Below are 16,089 nucleotides of genomic sequence, written 5' to 3' on the forward strand. Positions count from 1 at the left end.
GGCTCCGGACGCACAGGCTCAGCGGCCATGGCTCACGGGCCCAGCCGCTCTGCGGCATCTTCCTGGACCGGAGCATGAACCCGCGTCGCCTGCATCGGCAGGCAGACTCTCAACCACTGCGCCACTAGGGAAGTCCAACATATCTTTTTTAAAAGAAATTATTTTAGCCATGAATAAGGCTCAGTAGTATTGCTATAGCTAATTCACTTCTATTCCTTTGCTTTCTGACTATTAGATTCAAATCAAGTAAACTTTGCATAAATATCTTTGGACACTTGGCTCAGAATGATAAACTATACATTTTAGTACGTCCTGTGTAATAATTGGTACAGTTCAGTTTTTAAAAATCTCTTTTAGAGATCTATAAATATAAAAATGATTTCCTGTAGCTTTTTTTTTTCTTTAATTTTTATTTATCACTTGGAAAAATGTTAAGGATACTTTTTTTTTATATTTAACTCTTTTATAGGCTAATTTATAAAAATGATAATGGAAAAATCTTCCTTTGCATATAAAAGTTTTCATTATTTTATGAGTCAATTATTAGGTTAAACCAAATGGAATTGCAATTTTTGTAGGTCAAAAGGTCAAATATCAGGAATTTCATACAGTAATCTAATATAATGATAAAAGCAACAAAGTTGACTTTTAAAAAGTTTGCATTCTTCCTAGTTTGGGAGTACTTTGATTATTACACTAACAGTATTTTTATTACTACTTGGAAATAAACACAGTCCCTGCTCTTAAAAGGCTGTGCACATATCTCCTTTGGTACCTAGAAATATCTTATCTTAGAAATGTAATTTCAGGAATGGTAAGTATATCTTTTCAGTTGGGAATTTCTTCTTTTTTGCTACATATTTATTTTAAGACTATTATGAGTGACTTATGCATTGAGGACTCAAATCTAGTTGTTGCTGTTCATGAAAAAATTCTGATGACATGATTAGTTCCAGAATGTACATTTATATGAATTATTAATAGCTAGATTTTATGGCTTTCAAATTGCTAACTTATTACTATGGTAACACAGCAGTACTTAGCTGTACCTTATTCTTAAACTTAACACATCTCATGCCTTAAATACATGAGTATTGCTGTAAAATTTTTATCAATATTGTTCACAATTAAATTCTAGATGACTATGAAATATTTAGCATTTTGGGTGATCATTCCAAAGACTTCAAGTACAGAGCTAACATTTCTCAGTGCTGTCTTCTTCCTACTTTGTCCCTATTAAAGAGAAAAAGAGAGAATAGTATAAACCCTAATAAATGTCAATACATTTTGCCAAGAATCATATATTGTCAGATATTTAATATAGAAAAGTAGGCAGTATAATACAAATTATAGAAGTACCCTGAGACATTGTAATATAACTGTAAAAAGCCATAATCCCTGGGAGTGGATTTGATCTCTAATAATTTTACTTTAATTTTGCTATTATAATTAACACTTTTAAACATAGATGCATTCAAAGTAATTTCAGATTACAAAGGAAATTTTGATAATTGCTCAAATAATGATAATCTAAATTATAGTATGATACCTGTAGCTTTATTCCAATATCTTTTCCACAACAAATAGAGGTAATTCTGGATTTTACTTAGAGAAAGTAAATTGAAACTAGATAATGTTTCTTTTTGATATCTACTAATTGTAAGCAATCTATTTCTTTTGTTTGGACTACGTTTATACTTTCTGATGGGCCAGAGCAAGTGTTGTGGTAATTGATCTACCTGAAATATTTAGAAGATAATCTGAATAGGTCTATATATCTAGAAAGGAAAGTTTAGTAAAGAGTACTTTGAGTCCTTATCAATTATGTATAACTGTGGTAGCACTAGAGAAACTTGAGCTAACTTAAAATGTTAAATTCCAGGCCTATGAGCAGGAAAAAGGATCACATGCAAACTAATCGTATAAACATGGGATATAGGGTCCTCCATTTTTTTGTGCTTTCAAATAGATTCAACATCAACCCAAATTTCCTTGATGTAGCCTTTCCAGAGAATTCAGTTGTAACTTTATAGTAGTATTTTTAAATAAATTATATTAATAAAATCTATTATTAGAGTATCCTTAGTTGCTATGTACCTCAATAAACACATATAGAATGTGTTATTTTTACCATTTCACATGATCATAAAACAATTGAGAAAAAAATGGAACTTTAATAAAGCAATATTTTTTGGGTCCTTAATGAATATATACTTTTACGAAATATTTTTGTATAATTTCACCAATATTCCATTCACATAAATTTTCAAAATAGCAATTTTCATATTCTATTAAATCATTTTGAGTAACAGTAAATCAAATAACAAATCATGTAGACATTTAATTTAAATCTCATCCTGATTGAATTTTTTAAAACTTAGTAGCTAAGAGTGTCTTCTTTTTAGTTCTTTTTTTACTTTTTTAGATTTTGAGAATGCATATTCAACATATTATTAGGCTTATAAACACAATAAGAAATTAAGCATTGCAAAGCAAAACTCAATTATAATTAAGAGTTTTTATGAGATAAATTTTCATATCTGTTCATCAAAGAGAATTGACAGATTTCAGAAGTCATAAATAATATTAAATGAATCTTTTAAAGAAGTTACAAAGTTTTAAAAATAAATTTTATTTGTTTATTTACTTAGTTATTTATTTATTTTTGGCTGCGTTGGGTCTTCACTACTGTGTGTGGGCTTTCTCTAGTTGGGGCAAGCGGGGCTACTCTTCGTTGCGGTGCGCAGGCTTCTCAGTGCGGTGGCTTCTCTTGTTGCGGAGCACCAGCTCTAGGTGCGCGGGCTTCAGTAGTTGTGTCACGCGGGCTGCAGAGCGCAGGCTCAGTAGTTGTGGCACACGGGCTTAGTTGCTCCGCGGCATGTGGGATCTTTCCGGACCAGGGCTGGAACCCATGTCCCCTTCATTGGCAGGCGGATTCTTAACCACTGCACCACCAGGGAAGTCCCGAAGTTACAAAGTTTTTTAAATTAATTTTTATTGGAGTATAGTTGCTTTACAATGTTGTGTTAGTTTCTACTGTACAGCAAAATGAATCAGCTATACATATGCACATATCCCCTCTTTTTTGGATCTCCTTCCCATTTAGGTCACCACAGTGGATTAAATAGAATTCCCTGTGCTATACAGTATGTTCTCATTAGTTGTATATTTTATACATAGTATCAATAGTGTATATGTGTCAATCCCAATCTCCCAATTAGAAGTTACAAAGTTTTGCTTCTTCAAATTCCTTTTACAAAGAAAACATTTGGCAGCCTTATGCATATTGATACCTTTGAGGTCCCATAAATTGCTGCAGTGAACTAAGTGGTGCTCCAGTTACTAAAAGAAATATTTCTAGGTAAACGAGATACTTAAATGTTTAACAGAATATACTCTCTAAAATCTAGGTAATTATGTATTTATTATTTATTAATCATGTTGAGAATAATCCAAATTTACTATGGGAATAAAACCACATGTCTTTTAGCTGGCTAAATAGAAATTCTTTTGTATCTTCTTTTTTTCTTTGTTTTTTTAAATTGAAGTATAGTTGATTTACAATGTTATGTTAGTTTCTAGTGTATAGCAAAGTGATTCAGTTACATATATATTCTTTTTCATATTCTTTTTTAAATTGACCTATAGTTGATTTACAATGTTAATTACTGCTGTACATCGAAGTGATTCAGATATATATATATGTATATATATATATATGTATACACACACACACACATTCATACATATCTATACATTCTTCTTATATTCTTTCCCATTATGGTTTTTCATAAGATATTGAATATAGTTCTCTGTGCTATACAGTAGGACCTTATTGTTTATCCATTCTATATGTAAAAGCTTACATCTGCTAATCCCAACCTCCCACTCCATCCCTCCCCCAAACCCCTCCCCCTTGGCAACCACCAGCCTGTTCTTTATGTCTGTGAGTCTGTTTCCATTTCATAGAGGGGTTCATTTGTGTCATATTTTAGATTCCACATATAAATGACATCATATGGTATTTGTCTTTCTCTTTCTGACCTCACTTAGTATGATAATCTCTAGTTGCATCCATGTTGCTGCAAATGGCATTATTTCATTATTTTTTTATGGCTGAGTAGTATTCCATGGAATAAATACACCACATCTTTATCCATTCATCTTTCAATGGACATTTAGGGTGTTTCCAAGTCTTGGGTATTGTGAATAGTGCTGCTATGAACATAGGGGTTCATGTATCTTTTTTTTTGAATTTTATTTTATTTTTTTATATAGCAGTTTCTTATTAGTTATCCACTTTATTCATATTAATTTATATATGTCAATCTCCACTATTTCATCTTCCAGGTCACTTATCTGTTCTTCTGCCCAGTTATTCTGCTATTGATCCCATCTAGAGTATTTTTAATTTCATTTATTGTGTTGTTCATCATTGTTTGTTTCATCTTTAGTCCTTCTAGGTCCTTGTTAAATGTTTCTTGCATTTTATCCATTCTATTTCCAAGATTTTGGATCATCTTTACTATCATTCTGAATTCTTTTTCAGGTAGACTGCCTATTTCCTCTTCATTTTTTAGGTCTGGTGCATTTTTATCTTGCTCCTTCATCTGCTGTGTGTTTTTCTGTCTTCTCATTTAGCTTATCTTACTGTGTTTGGGGTCTCCTTTTTGCAGGCTGCAGGCTCGTAGTTCCCATTGTTTTTGGTGTCTGTCCCCAGTGGCTAAGGTTGGTTCAGTGGGTTGTGTAGGCTTCCTGGTGGAGGGGACTAGTGCCTGTGTTCTGGTGGATGAGGCTGGATCTTGTCTTTCTGGTGGGCAGGTCCACGTCTGGTGGTGTGTTTTGGGGTGTCTGTGGACTTATTATGATTTTAGGCAGCCTCTCTGCTAATGGGTGGGTTTGTATTCCTGTCTTGCTAGTTGTTTGGCATAGGATGTCCAGCACTATAGCTTGCTGGTCGTTGAGTGAAGCTGGGTGCTGGTGTTGAGATGGAGATCTCTGGGAGATTTTCACCATTTGATATTATGTGGAGCTGGGAGGTCTCTTGTGGACCAGTGTCCTGAAGTTGGCTATCCCACCTCAGAGGCACAGCACTGACTCCTGGCTGCAACACCAAGAGCTTTCATCGACACGGCTCAGAATAAAAGGGAGAAAAATTAGAAAGAAAGAATTAGTATAAGTAGAAAGAAAGAAAGGAGGGAGGAAGGAAGGAAGGAGGGAAGGAAGGAAAAAAGATAAAGTAAAATAAAATAAGATAAAATATAATAAAGTTATTAAAATAAAAAAATAATTATTAAGAAAAGAATTTTTTAAAAAAACAAAAACGGACAGATAGAACCCTAGGACAAATGGTGGAAGCAAAGCTATACAGCATAAATCTTGCTCTCAAAGTCCACCTCCTCAATTTGGGATGATTCGTTGTCTATTCATGTATTGCACAGACATCAAGTTGATTGTGGAGCTTTAATCTGCTGCTTCTGAGGATGCTGGGAGAGATTTCCCTTTCTCTTCTTTGTTCTCACAGCTCCCAGGGGCTCAGCTTTGGATTTGGCCCCGCCTCTGCATGTAGGTCGCCAGAGGGCGTCTGTTCTTCGCTCAGACAGGACGGGGTTAAGGGAGCCGCTGTTTCGGGGGCTCTGGCTCACTCAGGCCGGGGGGAGGGAGGGGCACGGAGGGCGGGGCGAGCCTGCGGCGGCAGAGGCCGGCATGACATTGCACCAGCCTGAGGCATGCCATGCGTTCTCCTGGGGAAGTTGTTCCTGGAACCTGGGACCCTGGCAGTGGCAGGTTGGACAGGTTCCCACAAGTGGGGTGTGGATAGTAACCTGTGCTCGCACACAGGCTTCTTGGTGGCGGCAGCAGCAGCCTTAGCATCTCATGCCCGGCTCTGGGGTCTGCGCTTTTAGCCGCGACTCACACCCGTCTCTGGAGCTCCTTTAAGCAGCGCTCTTAATCCCCTCTCCTCACGCACTAGGAAACAAAGAGGGAAGAAAAAGTCTCTTGCCTCTTCAGCAGGTCCAGACTTTTCCCCGGACTCCCTCCCGTCTAGCCGTGGTGCACTAACCCCCTGCAGGCTGTGTTCACGCCGCCAATCCCAGTCCTCTCCCAGCGCTCAGACCGAAGCCCGAGCCTCAACTCCCAGCCCCGCCCACCCCGGTGGGTGTGCAGACAAGCCTCTCGGGCTGGTGAGTGTCGGTCGGCACCGATCCTTTCTGCGGGAATGTCTCCGCTTTGCCCTCTGCACCCCTGTTGCTGTGCTGTCCTCCGTGGCTTCGAAGCTTCCCCCCTCCGCCACCCGCAGTCTCCGCCCGTTGAAGGGGCTTCCTAGTGTGTGGAAACCTTTCCTCCTTCACAGCTGCCTCCTGCTGGTGCAGGTCCCGTCCCTATCCTTTTGTCTCTGTTTATTCTTTTTTCTTTTGCCCTACCCAGGTACGAGGGGGGTTTCTTGCCTTTTGGGAGGTCTGAGGTCTTCTGCCAGCATTCAGTAGGTGTTCTGTAGGAGTTGTTCCACGTGTAGATGTATTTCTGGTGTATCTGTGGGGAGGAAGGTGATCTCCGCGTCTTACCCTTCGCCATCTTCCCGTAAGCCTCTATATATGTCAATCTCAATCTCCCAATTCATCACACCACCACCACCACCACCACCACGCCCCCCCATGCCACTTTCCCCCATTGGTGTCCATACGTTTGTTCTCTAAATCTGTCTCTATTTCTGCCCTGCAAACCGGTTCATCTGTAGCATTTTTCTAGGTTCCACATATATGTGTTAATATACGATATTTGTTTTTCTCTTTCTGATTTACTTCACTCTATATGACAGTCTCTAGATCCATCCACGTCTCTATTGACCCAATTTTGTTCCTTTTTATGGCTGAGTAATATTCCACTGTATATATGTACCACATCTTCTTTATCCATTCATCTGTCGATGGGCATTTACGTTGCTTCCATGACCTGGCTATTGTAAATAGTGCTGCAATGAATATTGGGGTGCATGAGTCTTTTTGAATTATGGTTTTCTCTGGGTATATGCCCAGTAGTGGGATTGCTGGGTCATATGGTAATTCTATTTTTAGTTTTTTAAGGAACGTCCTTACTGTTTTCCACAGTGGCTGCACCAAATTACATTCTCACCAACAGCGTAGGAGGGTTCCCTTTTCTCCACATCCTCTTCAGCACTTGTTATTTGTAGATATTTTAATGATGGCTATTCTGATTGGTGTGAGGGGGTACCCCATTGTAGTTTTTATTTGCATTTCTCTAATAATTAGTGACTTTGAGCATCTTTTCATGTGCCTATTGGCCATCTGTATGTCTTCTTTGGAGAAATGTCTATTTAGGTCTTCTGGCCATTTTTGGATAGGGTTTGTTTGGTTTTGTATTTGAGTTCAATGAGCTGTTTGTATATTTTGGGAATTAAGCCCTTGTCAGTCACATCATTTGCAAATATTTTCTGCCATTCTGTTGGTTGTCTTTTCATTTTGTTTATTGTTTTCTTTGCTATGCCAAAGCTTGTAAGTTTGATTAGGTCCCATTTGTTTATTCTTATTTTTATTTTTATTGTCTTGGGAGACTGACCTAAGAAAACATTGGTACAATTTATGTCAGAGAATGTTCTACCTATGTTCCTTTTTAGGAGTTTTATTGTCTTTAAACCATTTTGATTTTAAACCATTTTGATTTTATTTTTTTGTACAGTGAGAGGGTGTGTCCTAACTTCATTAATTTACATGTGGCTGTCCAACTTTCCCAATACGACTTGCTGAAAGACTGTCCTTTTCCCATTGTATATTCTTGCCTCTTTCATCAAAGATAAATTGACTGTAGGTTTGTGGCATATTCTTTTCCAGTATAGATTATTACAAGATGTTGAATATAGCTCCCTGTACTGTATGGTAGGACCTTACTGTTTATGTATATATAGTAGCTTGTATCTGCTAATCCCAAACTCCTAATTTATCCCTCACTTTCCCCTTCCCCCTTTGGTAACCATAAGTTTGTTTTCAAATGAATTTATTTACAAAATACAAAGAGACACAGACATAGAAAACAAACTTATGCTCTTTTTTAAGATATTGCCCTTTCACATAGGTAGATAACTAAGTTGAAATGAACTTTTTTGTCTCCATAATGGTTTATTGAATGCCTACTATGTGCCTGTAGTGCTGTACTAAGTGCTCTACATTGCTTTATAAAAACCTACTGCTTCATTTAATCCTCATAACAAATGCAATAAAGTGAGTTACTTTACAAATGACGTAACTATAGCTCAGAATTTGGGTCACATTGCTAGTAAATGGTGAGATTGGGACTCCAGTCCAGAACCATCTCCCCAAAGCCTATTATCACAACCATGACTCTATACTGTCTTCCCCAAAATGTAGATATAAAATATAATTTTATCAAATATTTCCAGTTAATCAAGTCTTATGGTAGAATCCTGTAGAAACACCATTGAAGTGAATGTTCAGATGTATTTTAATCATTGCAGTCTCAGTTATGTATTGTGTCATGGCTGTTCTGTGGATTGAATTATATTTGGGGTTTATGCTAAGGCTGTCTATACTTCTGATTTACATTAAGTTGGAACTGGCATCACTTTGTAAGTTAGCTAAAGTACTGACTCCTAATATTTCCTTGTATTTCTTCTTAGTAGTCTCAGGATACCAACTAAAAATTTGTTCACTGGCCCTGATGGTCAGTATCTATTTTAGGCTACTGTTATTATTACCAGATATTAATTTAAGATAATATCACATTATATAAATGCTTAAAGTGATGGAAATAAACAAATAACTTTTTGTCCTAATTCTGTTTTTAAAAAATATATGGTTAGACTGGAGAGGGAAAAAAATCAGAGAGCAGGAGAACACATACGGAATATGGTAGAAGAAAAGTGACTAGAAAGGTGCGGCCACTTGGGAAAACAATTGGTCAGTTCCTCAAAAAGTTAAACAGAGTTACCATATGCCCCACTACTAGGTGTATGCCCACTATTCATAATAGCCAAATAGTGGAAACAACTGAAATATCCAGATTAACAAAATATGGAATTTAATTCAGATATTAAAAGGAATGAAATACTGCTACATGCTACAACATGTGTGAACCTGAAGATATTATGCTGAGAGAAAGAAGACCACATATTGTGTGATTCCATACATATGAAAATATGTGAAATTCCCAGAATAGGCAAATCCACAGATACAGAAAGTAGATTAGTGATTGCCAGCTGTTGGGAGGAGGGAAGGACTAGGAGTGCCTGCTCTTAGGTATGGAGTTTCTTTTGGGGGTGAAGAAAATGTTCTGGAATTAGATACTGGTGATATTTACATGAGCTTGTAAATATACTGAAAATCATTGAATTTTACACTTTAAAAGGGTAAATTTTATAATGTGAATTATACCTCAATTTAAAAAATATGACTAGAGATTCCTTATATTTGCAAAGACTCCATTGAAAATCTTATTACATGAATGCATATATGTATAATTGAAATATAAATATTTTGATTTTCAAATATTTGTTAAATCTGTTATAAAATAAATTTTTGTGCTTCAACTAAATCATTTGCATGTTATGGGAAAATAGGTAGAGAATTGATCTACAAACACAGTTTGTATTTAAAACCTTTAATTCTCTCTCTCTGTACACACACACACACACACACACACACATTTTTTTTAAGTTGCTATAAATAAATCTTCACCCCCAACTTCTTTAGGGTGTACAGTTGACACTTGAGCAATGCAGAGGTTAGAGGCGCTGACCCCAGCACAGTTGAAAATCCATGTATAATTTATAGTCGGCCCTTTATGTATAATTTATAGTCGGCCCTTTATATCTACTGTTCCACATCTGCAGATTCAACCAACCACAGATTGTAAAGTACTATAATATTTCCTATTTTAAAAAAACCATGTATAAGTGGACCCATGCAATTCAAACCCATGTTGCTCAATGAGGAACAGTATTTTCAGAGAGCAAGAATAGTCTCTAATATAGACATAGTATGATGATCAAATTTATGAAAATTAACACTGATATAATATTATCGGAACATACTTTTGTTGGTTCTCAAACCGGCCCTTGTACACAGTGGGCAAGAAGAGACAGAAGAAAGAGGCAGACCACTCCAGATTGGTGGATGGCAGGTTTAATAAGCAAGGAAATTTACATTTGAGGCTTGTCATGGGCAGCCTCAAGATGAGCCTCTCCACTTCTATCCACCAGAATCTTAAAAGTTTATATAGAGGCCTTCATGGGGTTCGGTCATGTATACCATCCATATGGTCTCAACACCACATTGCTCCCTCAAGTCTGTGTCCTTGAAAATAGTTGGCAGCTGTGGGAACTGTGGGTTGAGCATACATTCCAAGGTCAGGGAAGAGGGTTGGAGCGTCAGATTGCCTGGGTCCAGCTCAGAGGTCAACTGGCAGTGAAGTCCTCTTGATTACCTCCTCCAACAACTTTCCATGTTCAAAGTTTGCCAATTGTCATAATACTATTCTTTATAATAACTTGTTTTTCTCAGTCCATCATCATACATTGTATTTTAGTTGCCATGTTGCTCTAGTTTCTTTTAATGTGAAAGAATTCCTTAGCCTTTCTTTGTTTTTTATGACATTGATATTTGTAATGAGTGCAGGACTGTTGTTGTTGTTGTATATTCATAAAATCCCACAATTTGGGTTTATCTGATAGCTTCCTAATGAAACAATACAGTTTACACATTTTTTTGCAATAATACTACCTGCATTAGTTTTCAAGATCTACTGAAACCAAAAACTCGCTGGTCTGAAGCAACAGAAATTTATTTTCTCACAGATCTAGAGGCCAGGAGTCCAAAATCAAGGTGTTGGCAGGGCCACCCTCCTTCTGGAAGCTCAAGGGGAGAATTTTTTCTTACCTCTTCCAGCTTCCAGTGGTGCCAGGCTTATGACAGCATAACTCCAATCTCTGCCTCTGTCTTCACATGACTTTCCTCCCTGTGTTTTTCCTCTTCTTTAAAGGTATTTATTGGATTTAAGACCCATCTGGTTAATCCAGGATAATCTTATCTCAAGATCCTTAACTTAATTACATCTGCAAACACCTTTTCTTTTCCTAAATAAGGTCACATTCACAAATAATACGGGTTAGGACTTGGACATATCTTTGAGGTCCACAATTCAACCCTGTATACTTCCTAAATGCTGTTGTGATCTTCTCAAAGGGTAGTATCAGGATGCAGCAAATGTACACAGAATGAGGAAATAGATTTTTGTTCAAAAAATTATGAATTCATGCTGATATTCTAATTCAAATTAAACGTTACAGAATATTTTTCTCACCTTCCCACATTTCATATTTGTATCTTCCTTCTTCCACGGCGAGAATCTTACCTCCTAACGTTATTAAAATGTTTACTTATTTGATCAATCCTACAACATAGTTTCAGAATTGCTAGCCTATAGCAACAAGAAACATGAACAATTAGTTTTAAGGTTTCTTTAGGGTTTTCAACTGAAATTATGTAACCAAATTTGAAAGTTACTTGGATCAGTCCCTCCTCCCCATTTTATGTGGTTATGTTATTCATTTGATATACTTTTCAGTTCATTTGTTTCTGTTTGTACTCAATTTTAGGGTTTATTCCTTCATTTTACTGGTTAAATTAAAAAAAATAATAACACTTTAACATGATTCTAAGAGTAAAAACTATATAGAAAGTATTCTTAAAGAGGTCTTTTCCCTCCCTTATCTATTCTGCCTTGTTCCTCCCATCTCCTATAGGTAACTGATTTCATTAGTTTCTGGTTTACTGTTTCCTTTTGTAAATATAAGCAGACAGATGTATATTTTCTTATTTTGCTTTCATTTTACATAGAAGTGGTATACTACATATTAGTGGTTCTATCAAATGGGGATGGTTTTGTCCCCTAAAGGGACAAAATAATATTTGGAGACTTTTTTTTTTGTCACTGCTGCAGTGGATGCTAGTAGCATCTGGTGCGTAGAGATCAAGTGTTCCACTAAACATCCTATAATACACAGGATATACCTCAGTGACAAAGAATTATCTGATTTAATAACTCCATAATACCACTGTTGAGAAACCCAACTATATATCTACTTTGCACTTTGCTTTTCAACTTAACAATATATTATGTAAATCACCCTATATCAATTCATAGAGATCTTCCACATCCTGTTTTATAGCTGCATAGTGCAGGTTCTATAGTTTATTCAGTCAGTCTCCTTTGTATGCACATTTAGGTTGTTCTCAATATTTTGCAATAACAAAGAATGCTGTAATGGATAACTTTGCACATTTTTTTGTTGATGGTGGTGTATTTTTGGAAGTATATCTTTAAAATAAATTCCTAGAAGTGGGTCAAAGACCACATGATATATTGGTTTGTAGAATCCTCTCCAAAGGGTTGTACCATTTTGCATTTTCACATTGTATGAAAATACCTTGTGTCTCCATAGGCTTGCCAATTGAGTGAGTTGTCAAACTTTTGAACTTCTGCCAATGTGATAAGTAATAAACTCAGTATAGTTTTAATTTGCATTTCTCTTATTTTGAATGATACTTTTTAAGTTTTGTTTGTTCACATTGCTGGGTCAAAACCTCAGATTTTATGTTTAACACAAATAGTTTTAGATGAAATACAGAAGCAACATTTATAAAATACAACAGAACAAGTATGTATTTCTATGCTGAAAACATACAAGTATTTCTTGTAGAAACTTTTCGTGTGGCTATGTCTCTATATGTTTTTACATGAATATAACAGTGTTTTATCCTGCCACGCCTGAGAGAGAAATACTCATCACCAGGTAATAAATATAATCCTAGAAATATGGTATTTAAAGTCTGCTCTGGAGTTTTCAGACCACCAGGATGTCACATTGAGTAAACTAAACTGATTTTGTACTAAGATTCTTGTGTTCTTGGTGTTTTACAGGCCGTACATGTCTCTTGGAAGTCTTCGGGATCAAGTCATTTATCCAGATTCAGTGGATGACATGCATGATAAAGGCTATACAGACCACGATCTAGATTGTATTCTACATAATGTTCACCTCTATCATATAGTTCAAAGAGAAGGAGGTAAAGTCTATAATTTGTGTTTTTTTCATGTATTTAAATTAATTTTTAAAAAGAAAACTTGGGTTTAATTTGAATGTATGCTGTTGTTGGAACATAAGCACACAAGTAAAGATGGAGTTTACAGCTTTTGTTGCTTTTCCATTCTTGACATGCTCTTTTCTGCTTATGTTATATTTCATGCAGCACACTAAGCTTTTTACTAAGTCTGCTGCTAGCATTTGAAAACAGTTTTTTTTTTGGTCATATTTTAATGTACATGTGTCCCTGAGGCCATAGTCAATCTAAATGTATGTAAAGTTCATGACAGAAATATTCTCCTGTCAAACTCTCGGCTTATATTAAATGTAATAATTTGAGAAGTAGGTATCACAAACTTATTTATTTTCAGAACCACAGTCTTACCAATACATTTTTTTTTTCTCTAAAGCAACACACAGAGAATTAGATAAAATATAGAAACTTCTGTACTGTAGTATTTCAACATAAAACATACTTTTGAAAGAGTAGGAATAACAGTTATACATATTAGCTCAAAAAAGAATTACTTTCAAAAACACAGAATTACTTTCAAATAACTTGATAAAAATATAATTTGATAGCCTAGAAAAACTAATGAAGTAGCAAGCTAGAATTCTAGGTTAAATTTTGCATGGGTTTTATGTTTTACTTTTTAGCCCATTTGCATTATCAAAAGAAGCAGCATACTGCAGTAGTTAAGAATGTAAGCTTCAAAGTCAGAGTTCTAGAATCAAGTCTTAAATAGCTGGGGGACCTTCAAGATGGCAGAGGAGTAAGACATGGAGGTCACCTTCTTCCCCACAAATACATCAAAAATACATCTACATGTGGAACAACTCCTACAGAACACCTACTGAATGCTGGCAGAAGACCTCAGGCTTCCAAAAAGGCAAGAAACTCCCCACGTACCTAGCTGTGTGGCTGACAGGGTCTCAGTGTGCCGCTTGGGTGTCAGGCCTGAGCCTCTGAGCTGGGAGAGCCGAGTTCAGGACATTGGACCACCAGAGACCTCCCGGCCCCATGTAATATCAGTCAGTGAAAGCACTCCCAGAGATCTCCATATAAACGCTAAGACTCAGCTCTACTCAAGGACCAGCAAGCTCCAGTGCTGGACACCACATGCCAAATAACTAGCAAGACAGGAACATAATCCCACCCATTAGCAGAGAGGCTGCCTAAAATCATAAGTTCACAGGCACCCCAAAGCACACCACTGGACGCAGGCCTGCCCACCAGAAAGACAAGATGCAGCCTCATCCACCAGAACACAGGCACCAGTCCCTTCCACCAGGAAGCCTACACAACCCACTGAACCAACCTTAGCCACTGGGGGAAGACAATAAAAAGCAACAGGAACTATGAACCAGCAGCCTGTGAAAAGGAAACCCCAAACACAGTAAGTTAAGCAAAATGAGAAGACAGAGAAATATGCAGCAGATGAAGGAGCAAGGTAAAAAACCCACCAGAACAAACAAATGAAGAGGAAATATGGAGTGTACCTAAAAAAGAATTCAGAGTAATGACAGTAAAGATGATCCAAAATCTTGGAAATAGAATGGAGAAAATACAAGAAACGTTTAACAAGGACCTAGAAGAACTAAAGAGCGAACAAACAATGACGAACAACACAATAAATGAAATCAAAAATTCTCTAGAAGGAATAAATAGCAGAATAACTGAGACAGAATAACGGATAAGCGACCTGGAAAATAAAATAGTGCAAATAACGACTGCTAACCAGAATAAAGAAAAAGAATGAAAAGAATTGAGGACAGTATCAGAGACCTCTGGGACAAGGTTAAACACACCAGCATTCTATTTATAGGGGTCCCAGAAGAAGAAGAGAAAAAGAGACAGAAAATATTTGAAGAGATTATAGTTGAAAACTTCCCTAATATGGGAAAGGAAATTGTCAATCAAGTCCAGGAAGTGCAGAGAGTCCCATACAGGATAAATCCAATGAGAAACATGCCAAGATACATATTAATCAAACTATCAAAAATTAAATGCAAATAAAAACTATTAAAAGAAGCAAGGGAAAAACAACAGATTACAAGGGAATCCCCATAAGGTTAACAGCTGATCTTTCAGCATAAACTCTGCAAGCCAGAAGGCAGTGGCAGGACATATTTAAAGTGATGAAAGGGAAAAACCTACAACCAAGATTACTTTACCCAGCATGGATCTCATTCAGATTCAACAGAGGAATTAAAAGCTTTACAGACAAGCAAAAGCTAAGAGAATTCAGCACCACCAAACCAGCTATACAACAAATGCTAAAGGAAATTTTCTAGGCAGGAAACACAAAAGAAGGAAAAGACCTACAAAAACCAACCCAAAACAATTAAGAAAGTGGTAATAGGAACATACATATCGATAACTACCTTAAATGTAAATGGATTAAATCCTCCAATCAAAAGACATAGATAGGTTGAATGGAAACAGAAACAAAACCCGTATATATGCTATGTACAACAGACCCACTTGAGACCTAGGGACACATACAGACTGACACTGAGGGGATGGAAAGAGATATTCCATGCAAATGGAAATCGAAAGAAAGCTGGAGTGGCAACTCTCGTAACAGACAAAAAAGACTTTAAAATAAAAACGAGACAAAGAAGGACACTACATAATGATCAAGGGATCAATCCAAGAAGAATACAATGATTGTAAATATTAATGTACCCAACATAGGAGCACCTCAATATATAGGCAAATGCTAACAGCAATAAAAGGGGAAATTGACAGTAACACAATACTAGTAGGGGACTTTGACACCCCACTTTCACCTTTGGACAGATCATCCAAAATGAAAATAAGTAAGGAAACATAAGCTTTAAAGGACACCTTAAAGAAGATGGACTTAATTGATATTTATAGGATTCCATCCAAAACAACAGAATACACTTTCTTCTCAAGTGCTATGGAACATTCTCCAGGATAGATCATATATTGGGTCACAAATCAA

General features: G+C 36.5%; 1 protein-coding gene across 5 annotated transcripts in view; it reads left to right on the plus strand.

The window, feature by feature from the left end:
• ABCD2 (ATP binding cassette subfamily D member 2) overlaps positions 1-16,089 on the plus strand; it is a 76,959-nt gene that overhangs the window by 35,297 nt on the left and 25,573 nt on the right. For all 5 annotated transcript variants that reach the window (XM_079937688.1, XM_079937690.1, XM_079937691.1 and 2 more), the window contains one exon: positions 12,955-13,100. In XM_079937688.1, coding sequence (XP_079793814.1) covers positions 12,955-13,100 — 146 coding nt within the window. The remainder of the gene's footprint in view (positions 1-12,954; positions 13,101-16,089) is intronic.

The sequence above is a fragment of the Stenella coeruleoalba genome (assembly GCF_951394435.1).
Source record: "Stenella coeruleoalba genome assembly, chromosome: 11".
Taxonomy (NCBI): domain Eukaryota; kingdom Metazoa; phylum Chordata; class Mammalia; order Artiodactyla; family Delphinidae; genus Stenella; species Stenella coeruleoalba.